Source organism: Acipenser ruthenus, chromosome 12 (assembly GCF_902713425.1).
Source record: "Acipenser ruthenus chromosome 12, fAciRut3.2 maternal haplotype, whole genome shotgun sequence".
Taxonomy (NCBI): domain Eukaryota; kingdom Metazoa; phylum Chordata; class Actinopteri; order Acipenseriformes; family Acipenseridae; genus Acipenser; species Acipenser ruthenus.
The window spans coordinates 32,914,480-32,930,314 of record NC_081200.1 but is presented as its reverse complement, the minus strand read 5'-3'; the positions used below and the strand labels follow the sequence as shown (position 1 = coordinate 32,930,314).

General features: G+C 37.9%; 1 protein-coding gene across 3 annotated transcripts in view; it reads right to left on the bottom strand.

The window, feature by feature from the left end:
• Positions 1-8,092: 8,092 nt before the first annotated feature.
• Positions 8,093-15,835, bottom strand: part of LOC117417117 (EEIG family member 2-like) — a 33,610-nt gene continuing 25,867 nt past the window's right edge. For all 3 annotated transcript variants that reach the window (XM_059034882.1, XM_034028934.3, XM_034028936.3), the window contains exons 6-11: positions 13,441-13,544; positions 12,849-12,944; positions 11,369-11,588; positions 10,885-11,021; positions 10,372-10,441; positions 8,093-10,212 (exon numbers count right to left, since the gene is read on the bottom strand). In XM_059034882.1, the coding sequence (XP_058890865.1) occupies positions 10,170-10,212; positions 10,372-10,441; positions 10,885-11,021; positions 11,369-11,588; positions 12,849-12,944; positions 13,441-13,544 (670 nt within the window). In that variant the 3' untranslated portion in view covers positions 8,093-10,169. The remainder of the gene's footprint in view (positions 10,213-10,371; positions 10,442-10,884; positions 11,022-11,368; positions 11,589-12,848; positions 12,945-13,440; positions 13,545-15,835) is intronic.

Genomic DNA, 15,835 nt, shown 5'->3' with positions numbered 1-15,835 from the left:
GTCAGGACAAAGGTTCAAGATCAACACCAATGGATCCAGGACCCGATCTGATGGGTCCAAGACATGACTGGACTGGGTTAGGATGGTAATGGTCCAATCGGTTCAAAACTTGGACACTGACTGATGACACACTGTAGTGCTGCCGCAGCCAAATGTGCATCCTCTACTGTCTGCACCACAAGGGTCAGTTTATATCTTAATGATATTAAACAATGAATACAAAGTCAATAATTATAGCAACTAGGCAATAAAATGCTTACTTGCTGGTTGGTATTAATGAAAACATCAAAAGGCTTTTCTGTAACTTCTGTCTTTCTCTTTTACTTTTAAGTTGGTCTGTTTCATTAGAGATGACAATATGTACAACATAGATGTTTGTAAATTTTGAGTACTGGAACATGGTCAGCAATCTTAAAAGATTTTTTTTTTCTTTAAAAATAATGTCAAATAAAATAACTGATTTTGAAACTCAAAGAAAAATCTTGTACGATCCTAGCAACAAATACATTATAATAAGGCACTGGGCCCTATCGTTTTAACTTGAGTTAGTATTATTATTTATTTTGTTTTAAGTATTTATTGATCTATTAATATAGTTTTGTATGCATGTACATTTTCACAACAGTCAAGAACAGTTTTATGAACATCACTCTTCATTTAATCCACAAAAAATGATTAAAGCTTTGTTAACAGGATCAGCTATGTGCTATTACATAAAACCATGTCATTATTAAAAACGAGTGAAGTTTATATAATTCAATTAAATACAATTCATAGTGATTGCAACCTTAATGTTTGGGTTGTTTGTGCATGCCATGTACTTGTGTTGATAAATGGTAGTAAATGTAGATCTTTGTTTTATTGGGTTTTTGCTTATTTAATGTATGTGTCTTTTTGGCACAGTGTGCAGGAAAGTCGTGATTTAAAGCCACACTGAACATTGACTTATTTACAGCTTGGCATCGTGCTGCAGAAAGGGCTTAATGGGCATGTTGCAATAAATAAATTCAAATTAGCAAACAACTAGCAAGAGACTTATAACATCCTACATGGAAGCCAGTGGGTGGCTCAAATTCCATAATTGCTGATCAACATTATAGACTTCTCTGCTGCATTAGCAAGCTGTTTGCACCAGATCTCCGACATGGCTATTAGTGTTTTCAGAGCCTCCATCATATACATGCTAACATCATGCAATGCTTAAACACAATAAAGCAAATCCTTCCTGTCCATCTGTGATAACTCATAGGATGAGCTGAAGGTGTTGTTCCAACTATAGCCATACACCATCTTGACACTTTATCAGAACCTTTCTACCTGAGACTCATGAGATATTCGATATATTCAGTGTTTGGGATCCGACTACACAGAAGCTTTGATTGAAACTTAGATGCATCATCAATCACATTTTGATACTGCAGTTGAAGGTAGAGCTGCATCTGACAGGTTTAGGGATCAGTTCCATGCAAACTTGGTCAGTTCAGTCAACAGGCATTAGTATACAATCTGGACTACTGGAAGTAGCTTTTTTGGGACCTGTGATCTCAAACCCTTTGTTCAAGTCTGAATGATATCTCAGGAAATATTCTGGAATTCTGTAGGCCTGCCCAATGAGGTCAAGGTGTCCCAAGGTGCTACAAGTGGTTCTCACAGAACATACTGTTTGTTTTGCAAACTTTGGGGCTGTCTCTGGTGCATTAAATAGTTATTACTGTGGCATTCATCCAGCACCCAGTTTATTGAGAAACAAACAACAGTGCCTTGCACCCCCCTAAACAAATCCAATTAAGCAAACATAGCTACAATAGAACACTGGAAACAACATGATATGGGATTGTAGGTCGAGTCCCTTATTTAAAACAAAAATGGATTTGTTAAAGGAAACACAATGAACAAATGCAAAGTACTAAAAAAAACTACTTTTAATGTAGCTATTATTCAGTTCCAGTTGCCAGCCATAGACATATTTAGGTTTCTTTATATTGAGTAAATGTGAGAAGAAGCCATTATGATTGCAAACAGCATAGCAAGACGTGAGGGGGCAGTGAAAATGTTATTTGAAGCTACTTACTATATGATACTACATTGCATTATGTAGTGGCCAATCACACTTTTCTCCTCCAACACAAGGCCATGGATAAGTTTCTCTCTAAACATGTACCTCAATTATGTCAAGTTACATTGTCAAGTGGAAAAAAAGATAATTCATGTTAAAAAAAATATATATATACTGTGCTATATCTGTAGAGCAAGAGAGTCCTCTAGTGTTATAAGTGGGTAACAACATTTTTGAGATTTACACATACAGCAAAGGTCCTGAGAGATTGTTCCCCACTTCTTCTTCTTCTTCTTCTTCTTCTTCTTCTTCTTCTTCTTCTTCTTCTTCTTCTTCTTTGGCACGCTACTCCTCTTCACCGTTTAAGCTACAAACGCTGTTCAAACTTTAAAACGTGTAGACAGGTCTGGAATAGTGTGCTTGTATAAAACTTTTTGATATCTTTTATACTTTTTAAACTATTAAGCTTTTTGTCCTTTTTTTGTCCATCTTCATTCACTTTAATGGGACTTTTTTCAACATTCTAAAGCTCCCCATTGTTTAAAAGCTCACAGACTTCTAACATTCTATTTACTGTAAACGATGTAACTTTTGACACAAATCAGCTACTTTGACCACTTTTCCAACAAGTAAGATAACTACTTAGAGCAAATGAAATCTTCCTCTACTTCTCAGCTATTCAGATATAAAATCAAAACAGGAATGGCGTCTACCAATCAAGAGGTACAGCTGTTTTAGTAACTGCATCAACTTCTTTCAGTAGGCTACTTCCCACTGTTGAATTAACTGTCATAGAACTTTGAGAAATTTCAATTTCTAGCACATTCTGAGCATAAGACAATTAGTAAACAATGTGACTTTTGACACAAATCAGCTACTTTGACCACTTTCCCAATAAAGCAAGCCCCACAACTTTACTTGTAAAGTTACCATCTAGTTGTATTTTGTTGTTATTCATTGACTCTGTTAAGAATTCTAGAAAACAAACTGCTTAATATGAATCCAGCACAATATAGAAAAAAAAACACTACAGAAAAAGTGTGTGTATATATATATATATATATATATATATATATATATATATATACACATATATATATATATACACACACATATACACACACACACACATCATTTGAATGTGTGACAAATAAAATAAACTGACCAAAACCAACATGAAAACTGCAACAATATATTATAAATAATAACACTGTGGCAATAAAAAACTTCTGTAGCCCAACCTGCCATCCGACTATCAATTTCCTGGTGCTTCTCAAGATATAGTCATAGAATCCAACTGACTTTAACAGTGTTAAATGAATACGTTTTAAGTATACCGACCCTTTAATTTAAATATTCAACTTTGTTCCTAGCGTCCGTGATCCTGCATTGGCTGTTAGGGAATACAGGATCCTTGCACAGGCCTCCCACTAGAGGGGCTCGTACCAAGGCCGCTATGGTGGAGTCCACCGGCGGAAACTGTGCTAGCCCCAGCGCTCCTGCACCTTCAAAGGAGGCCAGAGGGGCCGCGCTCTTGGAGACTTGGAGGACTGAACCTCCTCCAGAACATCGGAAAAGGCTGGGGGTTTGAAGTTTTCGGCGGTCTGAATACAGACCGGCATTGTTCAGGCGCTGCCTCCCAGGGAACCTGGAGGAATTTGGAGGCTCACTCCATGAGTTCCCGAACTGAGCTTGAGGGAGAGGTTACATCAGCTTCAGAGGCAACCTCAGAGCTGGGACCCGTCTCCTGGACCTCTGGTCGGCCAATCGACTCTCCATCCCAGGAAGCCTCGATGGAGATTGCGTCCTGTTCCTCTTTGTCCTGCTCTGGGAGAACGGGATCAACCAGCAGTGAAGGAGTGATTGGTTCAAGGGTAGGAGCCAGAGGCAGAGCTGGGGCAGGGGCAATAGCCTGCTGCCTGACCAGGTACTCTTAAGACCTGAGCCATCTGTCTCTTCAGGTCCAAAATGCCCTTTGCCTGCCTCAAGTGCCTTGACCGCTTGCTGCTCCTTGAAGGAGAGCCTGAGCGGCTGCGAGCTCGAGAGGCTGGAGCCTGTGCACAGGGTATGCTGTGCGAAGGGCTCGAAGGCAAGTGGAGAAGGGGGAGCAGGACGTGCAAGGGTGAAAGCCCGACATCGCTGCTAGACACCGAGGCTCTAGGGCATCGAAACCTCGAGGCACCGAGGATGCTGAAGCACTGAGGCTATGGAGCACCGGGGCACCGCAGGTACCAAGGCCACTGATGCAAAAAAGCTCCTGAGCGCTGAGGGCGGCGAAGCACCGAGGCTCTGAGGCACTGAGGGTACCGAGGGCTTCAAGCACCAAGGGTACTGAGCTGTGTGTCTAGTCTGTTTATTGCAATCACACAGCCGAGAAAGTGTGTAGCTTGCAACAGTGTGGTGCATACAGACAGTTGCAGTGCGTGCAGTCACACAGCCGGTACAGCACAAAGCTTACCGCGGAGTGGAGTACAAAATAGATGCCGTCTGGATCGCGTGCACCACACAACCGGTGCAGTGTGTAGCTTGCAGCAGGGTGGCACAGCCTACAAATGATGGAAACAAGACAGTTACAGTAGGTTTTTTTTTTTTTTTTACCTACACACCACTTATCCGGGTGAGTGGTTTGAATGTGCGGGAGGTCTACTCAACAATAGGACCGTACGAGGCCTAATGGAGGAAGCACACAGTTGTCTTTTTTTTTTTTTTTTTAACTGCAATGCAATGAACACACAGACATTCAACAGCAAACTGGAGACTGCACAGCAGTCGTAACAGACAACCTGTCGGGGCAGACTGTGCCTTGCACAGCGAGTGTGTGTGCCGAGGGAGCCCAGAGTCCTCGACTCAACAGCGGGCTTTTTTCAAAGCTGCCAAGGCAGAGGAAAAAAACAAAAAAACCACAGACAACAAGCTGCAAGGTTAGTTATAGCTGGGCGATGTAGGCTGAGGAAAGTTATTTTTATTTATTTTTAAAACGGCATGCAGTTGCACAGTGTTTTGTTCACGCTTCAGCTGCGGAGTTCTGATTCCATGGAAGTGGCAAGCTGACTTCCAGCAGTAATTGCAAGGGAACTACAGAACCTCAAAGTTAAGGGGTGTTTATAATAGACAATCAACAACTGGAAAAAGGTTAGTTAGACCAACCTTCCTTACCTGGTTGTGAGAAGCAAAAGATGATTTGAGCTCGGTAGGCGGGAGTGAGGACATCACACCCAGGGGCCTATCGGCAGCTTTGATATAAAATGCTCAGAGTATACCTGACCTGTGGCAGGCATATCCCAAAAGTATTGGTTGGTGGCCGTCTTCGAATTCAGGACACTTTCTAGTGGATATTCCTTTGTGCTGCTTTCGGAGGCAATTACACATCACACGCTCACAGACTGTGATGTTGACAGTATTTGCTTATATTATCTTTTTTGGCTTTATTAATTTGGGATCCAGGGGCCAGGTTCGTTATAGCCGAAGGTTCGTTATAATGAAGGGCAATATAGCGAGGTTGTATAAATCTGCTTATAACGACTACTAAACGTGTTGTTTAAGTAAGCAGGTATACAAATGATTAATTATTGAAATGGCTTACAGTATTTTAGCTTTAAAACCCATATGAAAATAATATTTAATGGCCAAACAATGTTATGGGGTCAATAATTGAGACAAATGTAATATTGTAAAGTACTGTTTTTCAAAAACTTTTAAGCAGTACAAGTATTTTTAATTGAATTGGAGTCTTTACAAAGACTAATTTTTTTTTTTTTTTTTTTTTTTTTTTTAAAAGCTTGCGTGAATGTGCTGTATCCTTTGTTTCGAGTATCCTAAGGAGCTTGCTCTGCTGTACTCTTTCTTCCATCCAAAAAAATAAAAGAAAATAGAGACTATTAACAATTCTGAAAGTCTGTATTTCGCATCTGATTTTCCTAATGAGTTGGGCTGTTTGATATCTACAGCGGATTCTCAGAATTTCAATGCCTGGCAGCAAAGTCCTAACATCCACTGTGTGAAGCTGCTTCCAGTTTATCACAGAGCTGAGGGAGGAGGAATAAAAGATAAGAAGAACTAGAAGGATTTGGCTTGGATCACTCCAGGGAGGAATGGGAATCAGGTTTATTTCACTTTGCAGTTCAGTAGTATAAAAATAAAAATAATTTTGAATGAATCCAGCTGGCTTAAATATTAATTTGTTTGAAATACAATATGTATTTTCAAACCTGTAATGAAATAACCATGTAAGGCCTGTTGGTGTGCCACAAAGGATACAATAACTACCCTCTGAAGCATATTATGTCCAGCCTCAAAAGGCAGAACGTACATACACAGTATGTTATTTGTCATCTTTCTTTTTGGGTTTGGTACAAGGAATGTGGTCGCTTTACACCATACCAAAAAAAAAAAAAAAAAAAAAAAAAAAAAAATGACATTAAAAGATTACATTAGTAGGGTTTCTTCTATGTACGAGAGATGCAGTGTAAACAGTTGAGCAGTTCAAATGGCAAGGCAAAAGCTTTTATTGTGGTTTCATGTGCCTGAAATTAGCCACTTTGGGAAATGATCTGCCATGCAATCAGAGAAAAAGGTTTGTCACACAGGGTAACAGTTGTATCTGTGTTGAGGTTATGTCAGTTTAGCTAATGGAGCTGCCGGATGGAGATGGTTGAAAGGCTCAGATTTAATTAAGACTTTTCACTTCTCATCGGTCACCTTGAAAATGAGTGAGATCACCCTGGTAGCATTCATGTACAATTCTAAAGTTGTCCTGAAGGTGACACTGTCTCCCCAGATGAAATGGAGGTGACATCACCTCAGTAGCACTTATGTAGTTATGAAGTTGTCCATAAGGTGTCACGGTCTTCCTTTCAGCAGTTTCTGTTAAAATCAGTCCAATGTGCACCAATAACTGTGTAAGAAATAACCAAATGAGTGGTGAAACAAACTAATTCCTAAACAATTCCCAAAATATAGTCAAAGGGAGAGGCTAAGTTATTGCTTCTGCTACTTGTTTTCAATCTGCATCTTGAGAAATTTAAAGGCAGTTAATGTGGTTCCCAAAACCATCAGCTCTGATGCATAGTACTGGATATAGCAGGATTTATATGACACCCTAAAACAATAGTAAGGTGTGACATCATAAAATAGCCATTTAAACAAAGGGGTGGAAAACATAAATATGGTGGGTCAGGTCAGGTAAACTGTCCTAATGCCCTACAATGTGGGGACACATATTTCAACGGAGTCATTTACAAAATGGGTAAGAGAATGGCCATATGGGAAGGTAACTTGCAAACACACAGTAGTAATTTCTTTTAACCTTGTTAAACATTTTAAATGAGAAGTAATTTGTTTTTGTAAAATCGGCCTTTTTGTCAAATATCACTTTACATTATTTATCCATCAACGCATTACACAAAAATTGATTTGATTCCCACTTAAATTTGGCTCATTATGTCATGGCCTTTTAAATGTTACAGAATAGTTCTTTCTTTTAACCAGACAAACATAATGAAGGAAAAACAGAATCACTGAAAATTTACTCGGAAATAGGATTCATTTATGGGAGAACACAATTAATATCTAGCCTACTTATTGTTGCACTCACAGACCAGACATAGATATAAATTTAGTGCTGATGGTCTAAAAAAAAAATACAAAATGCAATTTAATTACTTGTAAATGTATCTTTTAATTGAGAATACACAATACATGTGTAAATATACTGTATTCACTGATAAGAGAATTAAACAAAGGCCTCTCACCTTAGGTATTAAACATAAAATATTTCTGACTTTTACAATATACTGGACATGTTTCTGGACATAAATACCTGACTTGAATTTACAATAATAAACAGTATACAACTCTATAAAATTAAAGCATCACACAAAATTCACAATTAAGTACCTATAATTGTAACACTTGAAATAATCAATTGTCTTGTAAACATGAAGTTCATTCTCCAGTTAGAAAAACTACTCAGGAGTCACTTCATCAACATTTTAGAAATATTTATACAAACAATGCAACCATTTTATTTTTCCACGATTATAACTTTTTTTTACCATCAACGAGAGTAGACAAAGACATATGCTGTATAATTGTTATTTTTCTACATTTCCTTAGCCATAGTAATTTTGTCACTTTGACAGTCATTGTAGGAAGTTCTAATGTTTAAGATTGAAATGTTTTGGAATACTGTAGGATGGCACCCACTCAAGGAAATCAGCCCCTCAAGTCTGCCGTGCTGGGAAAGATGCTCCTTGATTTGAGTTGTACATCCTTGAGTGGGCATAACCTGACTTAAAAACATAACAATTAAAACTTCAATAATCTTAGAAGTGGTAATATTTTTTAACAAGCTAAGAAACAATTGGAAAATGGCTTTTAGAAAAGGCTGCAAAGTATACATTAACTTGAGGTGTGGCAGCAGCCCAGTAAAGCTATCCCAGGTAACACAAAATAATAATAATAATAATAATCCACAGGTTTTGCACAGAAAATAAACTTACAGACATGTTCAGAAATAAGTTAAGCCAACTGTGTCCAAGTGACAAAAAAAAACAACAACATTAGGTCATAAAACAGTGCCGTCCTTTAGTATAGGTTCACAATTTAGAGAAAATGTTGGGAGTCATGCTAGGCAACAGAAAAAAAGTGAATGTGATCTTTATCTGGCTTTAGAAATACAAAGATTTACGTTCCTACTATAGACATTCAGTTGACCCAATTTCAGGTTCAAAGGCTGACCTCCCAGGGGCTAATACTGTATTATGACACCTTCTTTTTCTTTTCATTACATGGCTTGGTAACATCAGCTTTTTGTAATTGGGGGTACACAACAATGGAACACTAAGCACGTTTTCAAACCTCTTCAAAATAGAATTCCAATTGGATACCCAAGAACCACAAAGATCGTAAAGATAGTAGTGGTGAAACATTGACGAGCACAATTAAAACTTTAACATTTAAAAAAAACTGTCTCAGTATTTTACTTTATTAAAATAGTGACAGGAAAGCACAATTATTTCTGTGAACGTGGATCAGGATGGCTCAAGAGTAGTCAATAGTACTTTATTTTATTTTATTTTACTTAGTATTTGTTTTACAAATTCATGACACAACTAAATGTTTTTGTCTAGAACTGGCTAGCATCAGACTTTCGTTATTTAAAAAAAAATAAAAATAAAAAAAATAAACTTTGTCATATTAGCCTCCAAACAAATAAGGTACATTTATAGGTATATCTGCCCTTTGTATATAGTGTATAGAACAAAAACAATTAAGAAAAGTTGTTTTCTACTCACGGTTGGAATATACAACTGTCAGAAGCACTGCTAAGGAATTTCCACTGACAGACTCATTATGTGGCTTATTTGAATGTTTTTTTTGTGTTTGTTTGTAATAAAAAAGGTCAGTTATTCTCAAATTGGTTCTCAAAAACCGAATCACAGCAAAGGCAAGGTTTGCCTTCAGTTTTCTCGTGTTTCCAAACTAGATTACCTGAGTTTACAGTCATTCATTTGACTTCAATATTAAAATAAAGATGTTTATGTCTGTGCTATCCTTTTGACTTTTGCAATATTGTTTTGTAGTTTCTTTGATTACATGATGTTAAATAAAAGATCTAAATTATGTTCATATAGTTTTTTTTGTTATGTCACAATCCTAAAATTCTAGGTGATGCTAAACTTTTCGCCGTAGTTGTAGATCAAAAGCATCTACAAATCAAAATTCATTATTAAACAAAACAACTGATACAATCTGGGTAACAGAGAATGTCAATATTCCTTTTGAAGAGAAACTCACTCTTATAAGCAGCTTTATAATGTGAATAACCTGATACACACACTCCATTTTTCTGGATCTGATTTTTCTTCTTCTCCTTCACAACATATCAAGTGTAAATACTCTATCTATGCTACTACTTCACTGACTTAACACTCAAAGGTGCTTGTTTATACAGGCTGTGTGTAGTAGCTCTTCAGTGGGTCCCCCCGGCTTTAAATTCAAGGATTGTGTAAGTGTTGCTGGAATGAAGTGAAACACAACAGTCTCGCCTCTGCCCCTTTGCTGAGATTTCCTTTCCATGTCATTGCTTCTCTGAATGTCTGGCCTCTCTCTTCTAACGCTTTATCACCACTTGTTCATAAGCCCCTGCTCCAACCCTGAAATAATTGATTAAATGCATCAGAACATAACCGCATAGCGTTTTCCCCAGCATTAATACAGTACAAGTTATCAAGCATATATTCTTATATTATAGTTTCACCTTAATGTTTAGTTTTATCTTAAATAACAAATAGCTGTGCCTCTTAAATACAAACCTTGCGGGTAGATGATGGCTCCCCAAAGCAGTGCTTCCTCCAGGCCCCACAAATAACCGTAATCCCTCTTCTGAAACCAAAATACAACACAGGGAGTACAGTTATGTTCCTATTCACTAAATAAACCAATTATGTGTTTTAATATAGGATCAAAACCATCATATGTTACAGTGCCTCAGGATGTTCCTGTGAAAGGCTCCTTAGAAATGCATGGTACACTGTATTGTGTTATATTGTATAAAAGTAGAAAACTGATTTTAAATCAAATTAATGAACTTACTGAAACATTTTTAAGCACCATGAAAACAGTTGACTGTACACCAGGCAATCGCTGAACAATCATCTAAATGTATCTAAATGTGACACAGGCTAGTGGCAGCACGCATCGGATTGTCAGCTCCACTTAGAACTAACAAACATGCCATCTCACTAGTTAACTTTGCAAGGCTTACAGTTATCTTGTTTTCTGCATGCTCATGTACTTTGAATGCGTTCCTACAAAATCAGTCGTACCTTCTGCGCTGGAGTCCAGCAGACTGCGAGTGAAGTCCTGACTCTGCAGAATCTTTTCCACAATGTCATCGGCATCAACCCTGGTGGCATCGACCCGCTTCAGCTGAGACTCCACAGAGTCCTGCTTCACTGCATGCCTATGGAAACAGGATTCGAAATTATAAAACAGTATCAGTTGCAACTACAGGTAGAAATCATGACATTTTAAGCATCCACAGATAAGCTACAGCTGGATACCATTAGAGCATTTTACAGGACTGGGTAAGCCTGGGATACTGCAGATAGGTGGTTAATGTAAACAAGGGGGAGTCCCCAGTGCTAAAAAGCTCCAGTAAAATCAGCTGTGGCTTATCCCAGTGGGTATACAGTAAGTTGACCCCTAAGTCAAGAAGACAAACAATGGGCTTCTTAGGGGTTTATTTATTTATTTTACATAATTCTGGATTCAACCGGTTTGTATATTTCATTATAAGGGTTAACTCACCTGCAGAGCCGCTCGGAAGAGGAGCCACTCTTGACTGGGGTGAGGTGCCCTGGCATGGGAGCAGAAGCAGCCCCAGCAGCAGCAGGTCCTACCCTTGGGGAGCTCTCCTCGCTGGGTTCAGGGATGCTTCCGATCCCTGTCGATGCGCTGCCCACAGAGGCGTTCCTCCTGTGGGAAAGCTCACACAGGCTTGAGGAGCGCGAGTGCCCTGTACTGTACCCTGCAACACAACAAGGGCAGGACTGCTTTTTGAAAAACTGTCCCCGGCAGCAGCAACTTCATAAAAGCATTTTTATTATTTTTTTAATTTATTTTTTTTAAACCAACACTCCAATTTCTTAGCGGAATAAAAAATAATATAATAGCTAAAAATCACTCCCCCTGTTATTCTAGAACTTCTAAACACTGATCAAACATTGTAATTGCGTTAATATTAATAAAGAACATTTAAGCAGAGTCTGCCTGCCTGTCTATGGGGTATTCTGTATGTCACATTTACACTTTCACATAGAGGACCACTTGTTCAATTGTGGTGAAACCTGCAAAGGACCCTCTGAAGCACAATTTATTGAGTGTATCATAATATTGGTGTGTATGCAGACTGTCAGTCTGAATGACAGCGTGTCTATATGACATACACAGGGTCTACTAATGCCTGCTGTCGATCAAGTCAGTTGTGTCAGAAGAGTGTGGAGTTTTTGACAAATTACTTAATTACTGAGGAAATCAACTAAGAACAGTAAAAAATTCATAGAAGTGCACACTCAGTCATACTATACAGATCAATGTATTTCAGATTGTAATACTGAGTGGCCAATGTATGAAACTTAGCCCTTTGGTGTACGAGGTAGAAAGATGTCCCATCCAGCTTGTCATCCATATGCTATTCAACATCCAAGCACGCAGGTGTTTAACCATCGTATGGCCTTCCATTACATTCAAGTGAAGCATGTGATTTTAATACTTATATTTTATTGAAATATACTATAAAATTGGAAAGAAAACAATGAATGTTCTTTTAAAAGCTAAGGGGTTTGATTTACTCCAAGTGTTAGATGACAGTGATTGTCTTAAAAGGCTTTGAAATGAACATATACATTGCTTCCTTAATTTGTAAACGTATCAAAAAGAGTATCAGTAATTACATATTAGAAATATACATGGTAAAGAAAAGAACACAAAAGCAAGCTTGAAGCACTTACAATTGCATGTTCAGACTAGCAGCAATTATTTAAAAAATATGAAGTATTTTATCAATAACATTAACATTCAAAGCGACAGTCATTAACGACTACATTGTGGAGGAAGAAAAGTGTTGAATAATTGTGAATGTTAAGAACTCTACACGTACAGTAGGGATCATAAATCAATCCATTTAGTTTTGCAAAGAAGTAAAAATCCCATCCAAAATCTACTGCACCCAAAATGTAAATTGAGCCTCTGGGGTATCAATATGCTAAAGAACTGTGAAGATCCATACCTGATACTTTAGACTGCTGACTAGCATAGCTTGATGTTCTGGAGTGACCACACACTCCAAGTTCCTCTGGAACCGAGGCACACTTTCCTGGGGGGTCTGTCGGGTTTATAAAATAAAAAAGGCTCATGATTAGCTCTCATCTGTGTTTTACTAAGAATACCTCACACTTGGCATGCAGTTTATGGGTTCTGTTGGCTTCATTAACTTTTGGACGACAAACTTTAAGAAGTACTGTGTTACAAGAACTGTCCTAGAGTTGTAAGTGCAGAGCAACACACACTTAGACAGGTACACATACAGCATAGAAAGAAAGACAAGGCAAGGGTACATGCGGATTTAAAAGCTGCAAGCTGTAGAGGATTTGGTGCACAGTTGCAGGAAGTAAATATATCTCATTACATTTTCTAAAAGGAAAAATACTTTGGGTGAAAAGTATTCTAAATCAGACAACTGACAGTGAAAAGTAAACATTGATTTGACAAACATGCTTTTAACATATTTCAGAACTAAAACAACAGGTTTCTAAAATTAAACTAAAAGCCACCATTACATAATTTCTCTTATAAATGCAGTATATTATACGACTACATACCTGAAATACCAAATAAAGGCTTCAGTGTATCTCTTCCCTTCCGATCTTGATGTAAATGTTCAGCTTCTCCTTGTATCCCTATGTACATTGCTGTTGAAGGGGGTCTGTCAATAAAAAAGGTACTTATTTAAAATTACAGTGTTCAACCATGCAGCATGACTGGAGTCTGGGGGGACACTACCAGGTGTCCCCCCCAGAGTAAATCTAAACGTTACCGAGTAAAACCGGGAAATGTTGAAATCTGTCTGAACACTGGCAAAAAACTGATGTAAACAAAAAAAAACAAAAAAAAACACATATCATTTGTTTGGGAGTGTGGATGGGTTGTGTTGTGCCCAAGGATAGTGGCAATAATTGCTGATGCAGGAGTCAGAAGAATTTATTTAACAAAACAAAATGAAAGCAGAAAATTAGAACCAACCCTCCCAGAGCTGTGACTCAGCTCCTCCTCAATACCATCTAGCCAGTCCTAATTGGAAATCAATAACTCAATTAGGACCTGGCCACATTCTGTACATGCTTGCAGGGATTCAAGCCAGCTTTTAATTACAAATATGTATAATATTTACACAACACACCCACAATATACACAGGTTTACATGTGCAAGGCTTCAGCCCTGCCACAGGGACTTGAGTCGCATTTTTCATGACTCAGACTCGAGTCACGGCCGCAAAAGACTCGGACTCGACCTTGTGTGACTAGGACTCGAACATTTGGGCTCCGTGACTAGGAGATATTAACGACGAGTCCTTTTTTTATTTTCTATTACACAACTAATATTACAGTTACTAGAAAACCTGTGCACAATAAAAACTTGCCCAACAAAACATTATCCAATCACTGGTTAGCCCTGTTGTCTTTGCAGCCAATCATAGTAAGAATAAGAAATTGGAAGCGAGTTAGGTTGCAGCGTAAACACCCCCCACACAAATCCAACTGGTAAACACACCCCCAAACAAACCAATCTGCAACTATCGCAGACCAAGTTTTTTTTGCATTGGTAAACAAGTAAGTACTTATTTCTCTTTACTACTCTTTACACTGTGTTCTAAGTTTTTTAAGCACTGTAGAAATACATTTCTAACACTGCATTCTTGAAAAATACATAATTACATTTTGCTGTGCTCCCTGAATCTCTGGAATATACATTTAAATTTTAGAGCTTCTTAATTCATATCAGAAAGTCGCTGCGTGATTAAATACTCTGTGCTTTGCTTCTAATCTCCACACGTTCCCAGCACACGCCATCACTGTTTGCAAAAAACGTCAATAAATTCAACTGACAAATTCAGTCGAAAATTGCTTACCGTCAAACAGGCAGATATATCAGACTGATAGGACAGAAGGACTGATTGATAGCAAAAAAAGAATGACAGAAATGATTTATTATGGATGCAGGAATCACACATTAACAGTACGCTGTGCAGAGTCAATCTACAAATCTATCTTGTGTGAACTTCATGTTTTTGTTCCATTATGAACCTACACAACAAGGAAATACCAGGGGTGGCCGGTTAACAGTGTTTGCTTGCTTGCCGAACCCCAGCTTCATTTACCCCTCACACGTGACAATGACACAACAACAATGCCGTTCATCCCATCCGTTTAATGGTCGTAATTGATTGCACATGTACTAAAATATGACAGCACACAACTTGCAATCTGACATCGTACCACTTTCTGCCATTACATGAGTCAAGTTGTGGTAGGCATACCACATTCTGACGATGTACCACTTTCTAACACTACACTAAACTTCTGGTACAATCAAACAGTATTCCAATTCCAAAAAAAAAGAAGATAGTGACAGACAAGTTGAAAAAGGCCTGCAAATAGAATAATCAATTTTTTTTTTTTTGTATTTTTATTTGTTATTATTATTATTATTTGTGCCTTTTTCCTTGGGGATATCAGACAACGTTCGTCGGATAAACTGTTCCCTCACTACCACCACTGGTTGAGTTTGCTTCAAGGAGTCGGACTTTAGACTCGAAGTCAAGGACTCGGATTCAAGACTCAACTGCAAGTCTGATATAGATTTTATATATATATATATATATATATATATATATATTTCCTCTCAAAAGGTACAGTCACTGCTGTACTGTAAAGCATTCACCTACAGTGATGGTGTGGGTGTTACAAATCTGCATAACGGCACCCTTGAATTTCTGCAATTCATTTTTAAAAAACCACACTGCTTCAAATATGAAAAATGTAGTCAACAGGAACAGATTGAAAGCACCGACTATCCCAATGCATTGGTCACCTACAGGTGAAAACTCTATACAAATAGGTCACTTTTTGAATAAATATGTACATACCAGTATTTTTTTTTTTTTTTTTTTTTTAAATAGGTACACACTGATGATACATAAATAGATTTTTCACATT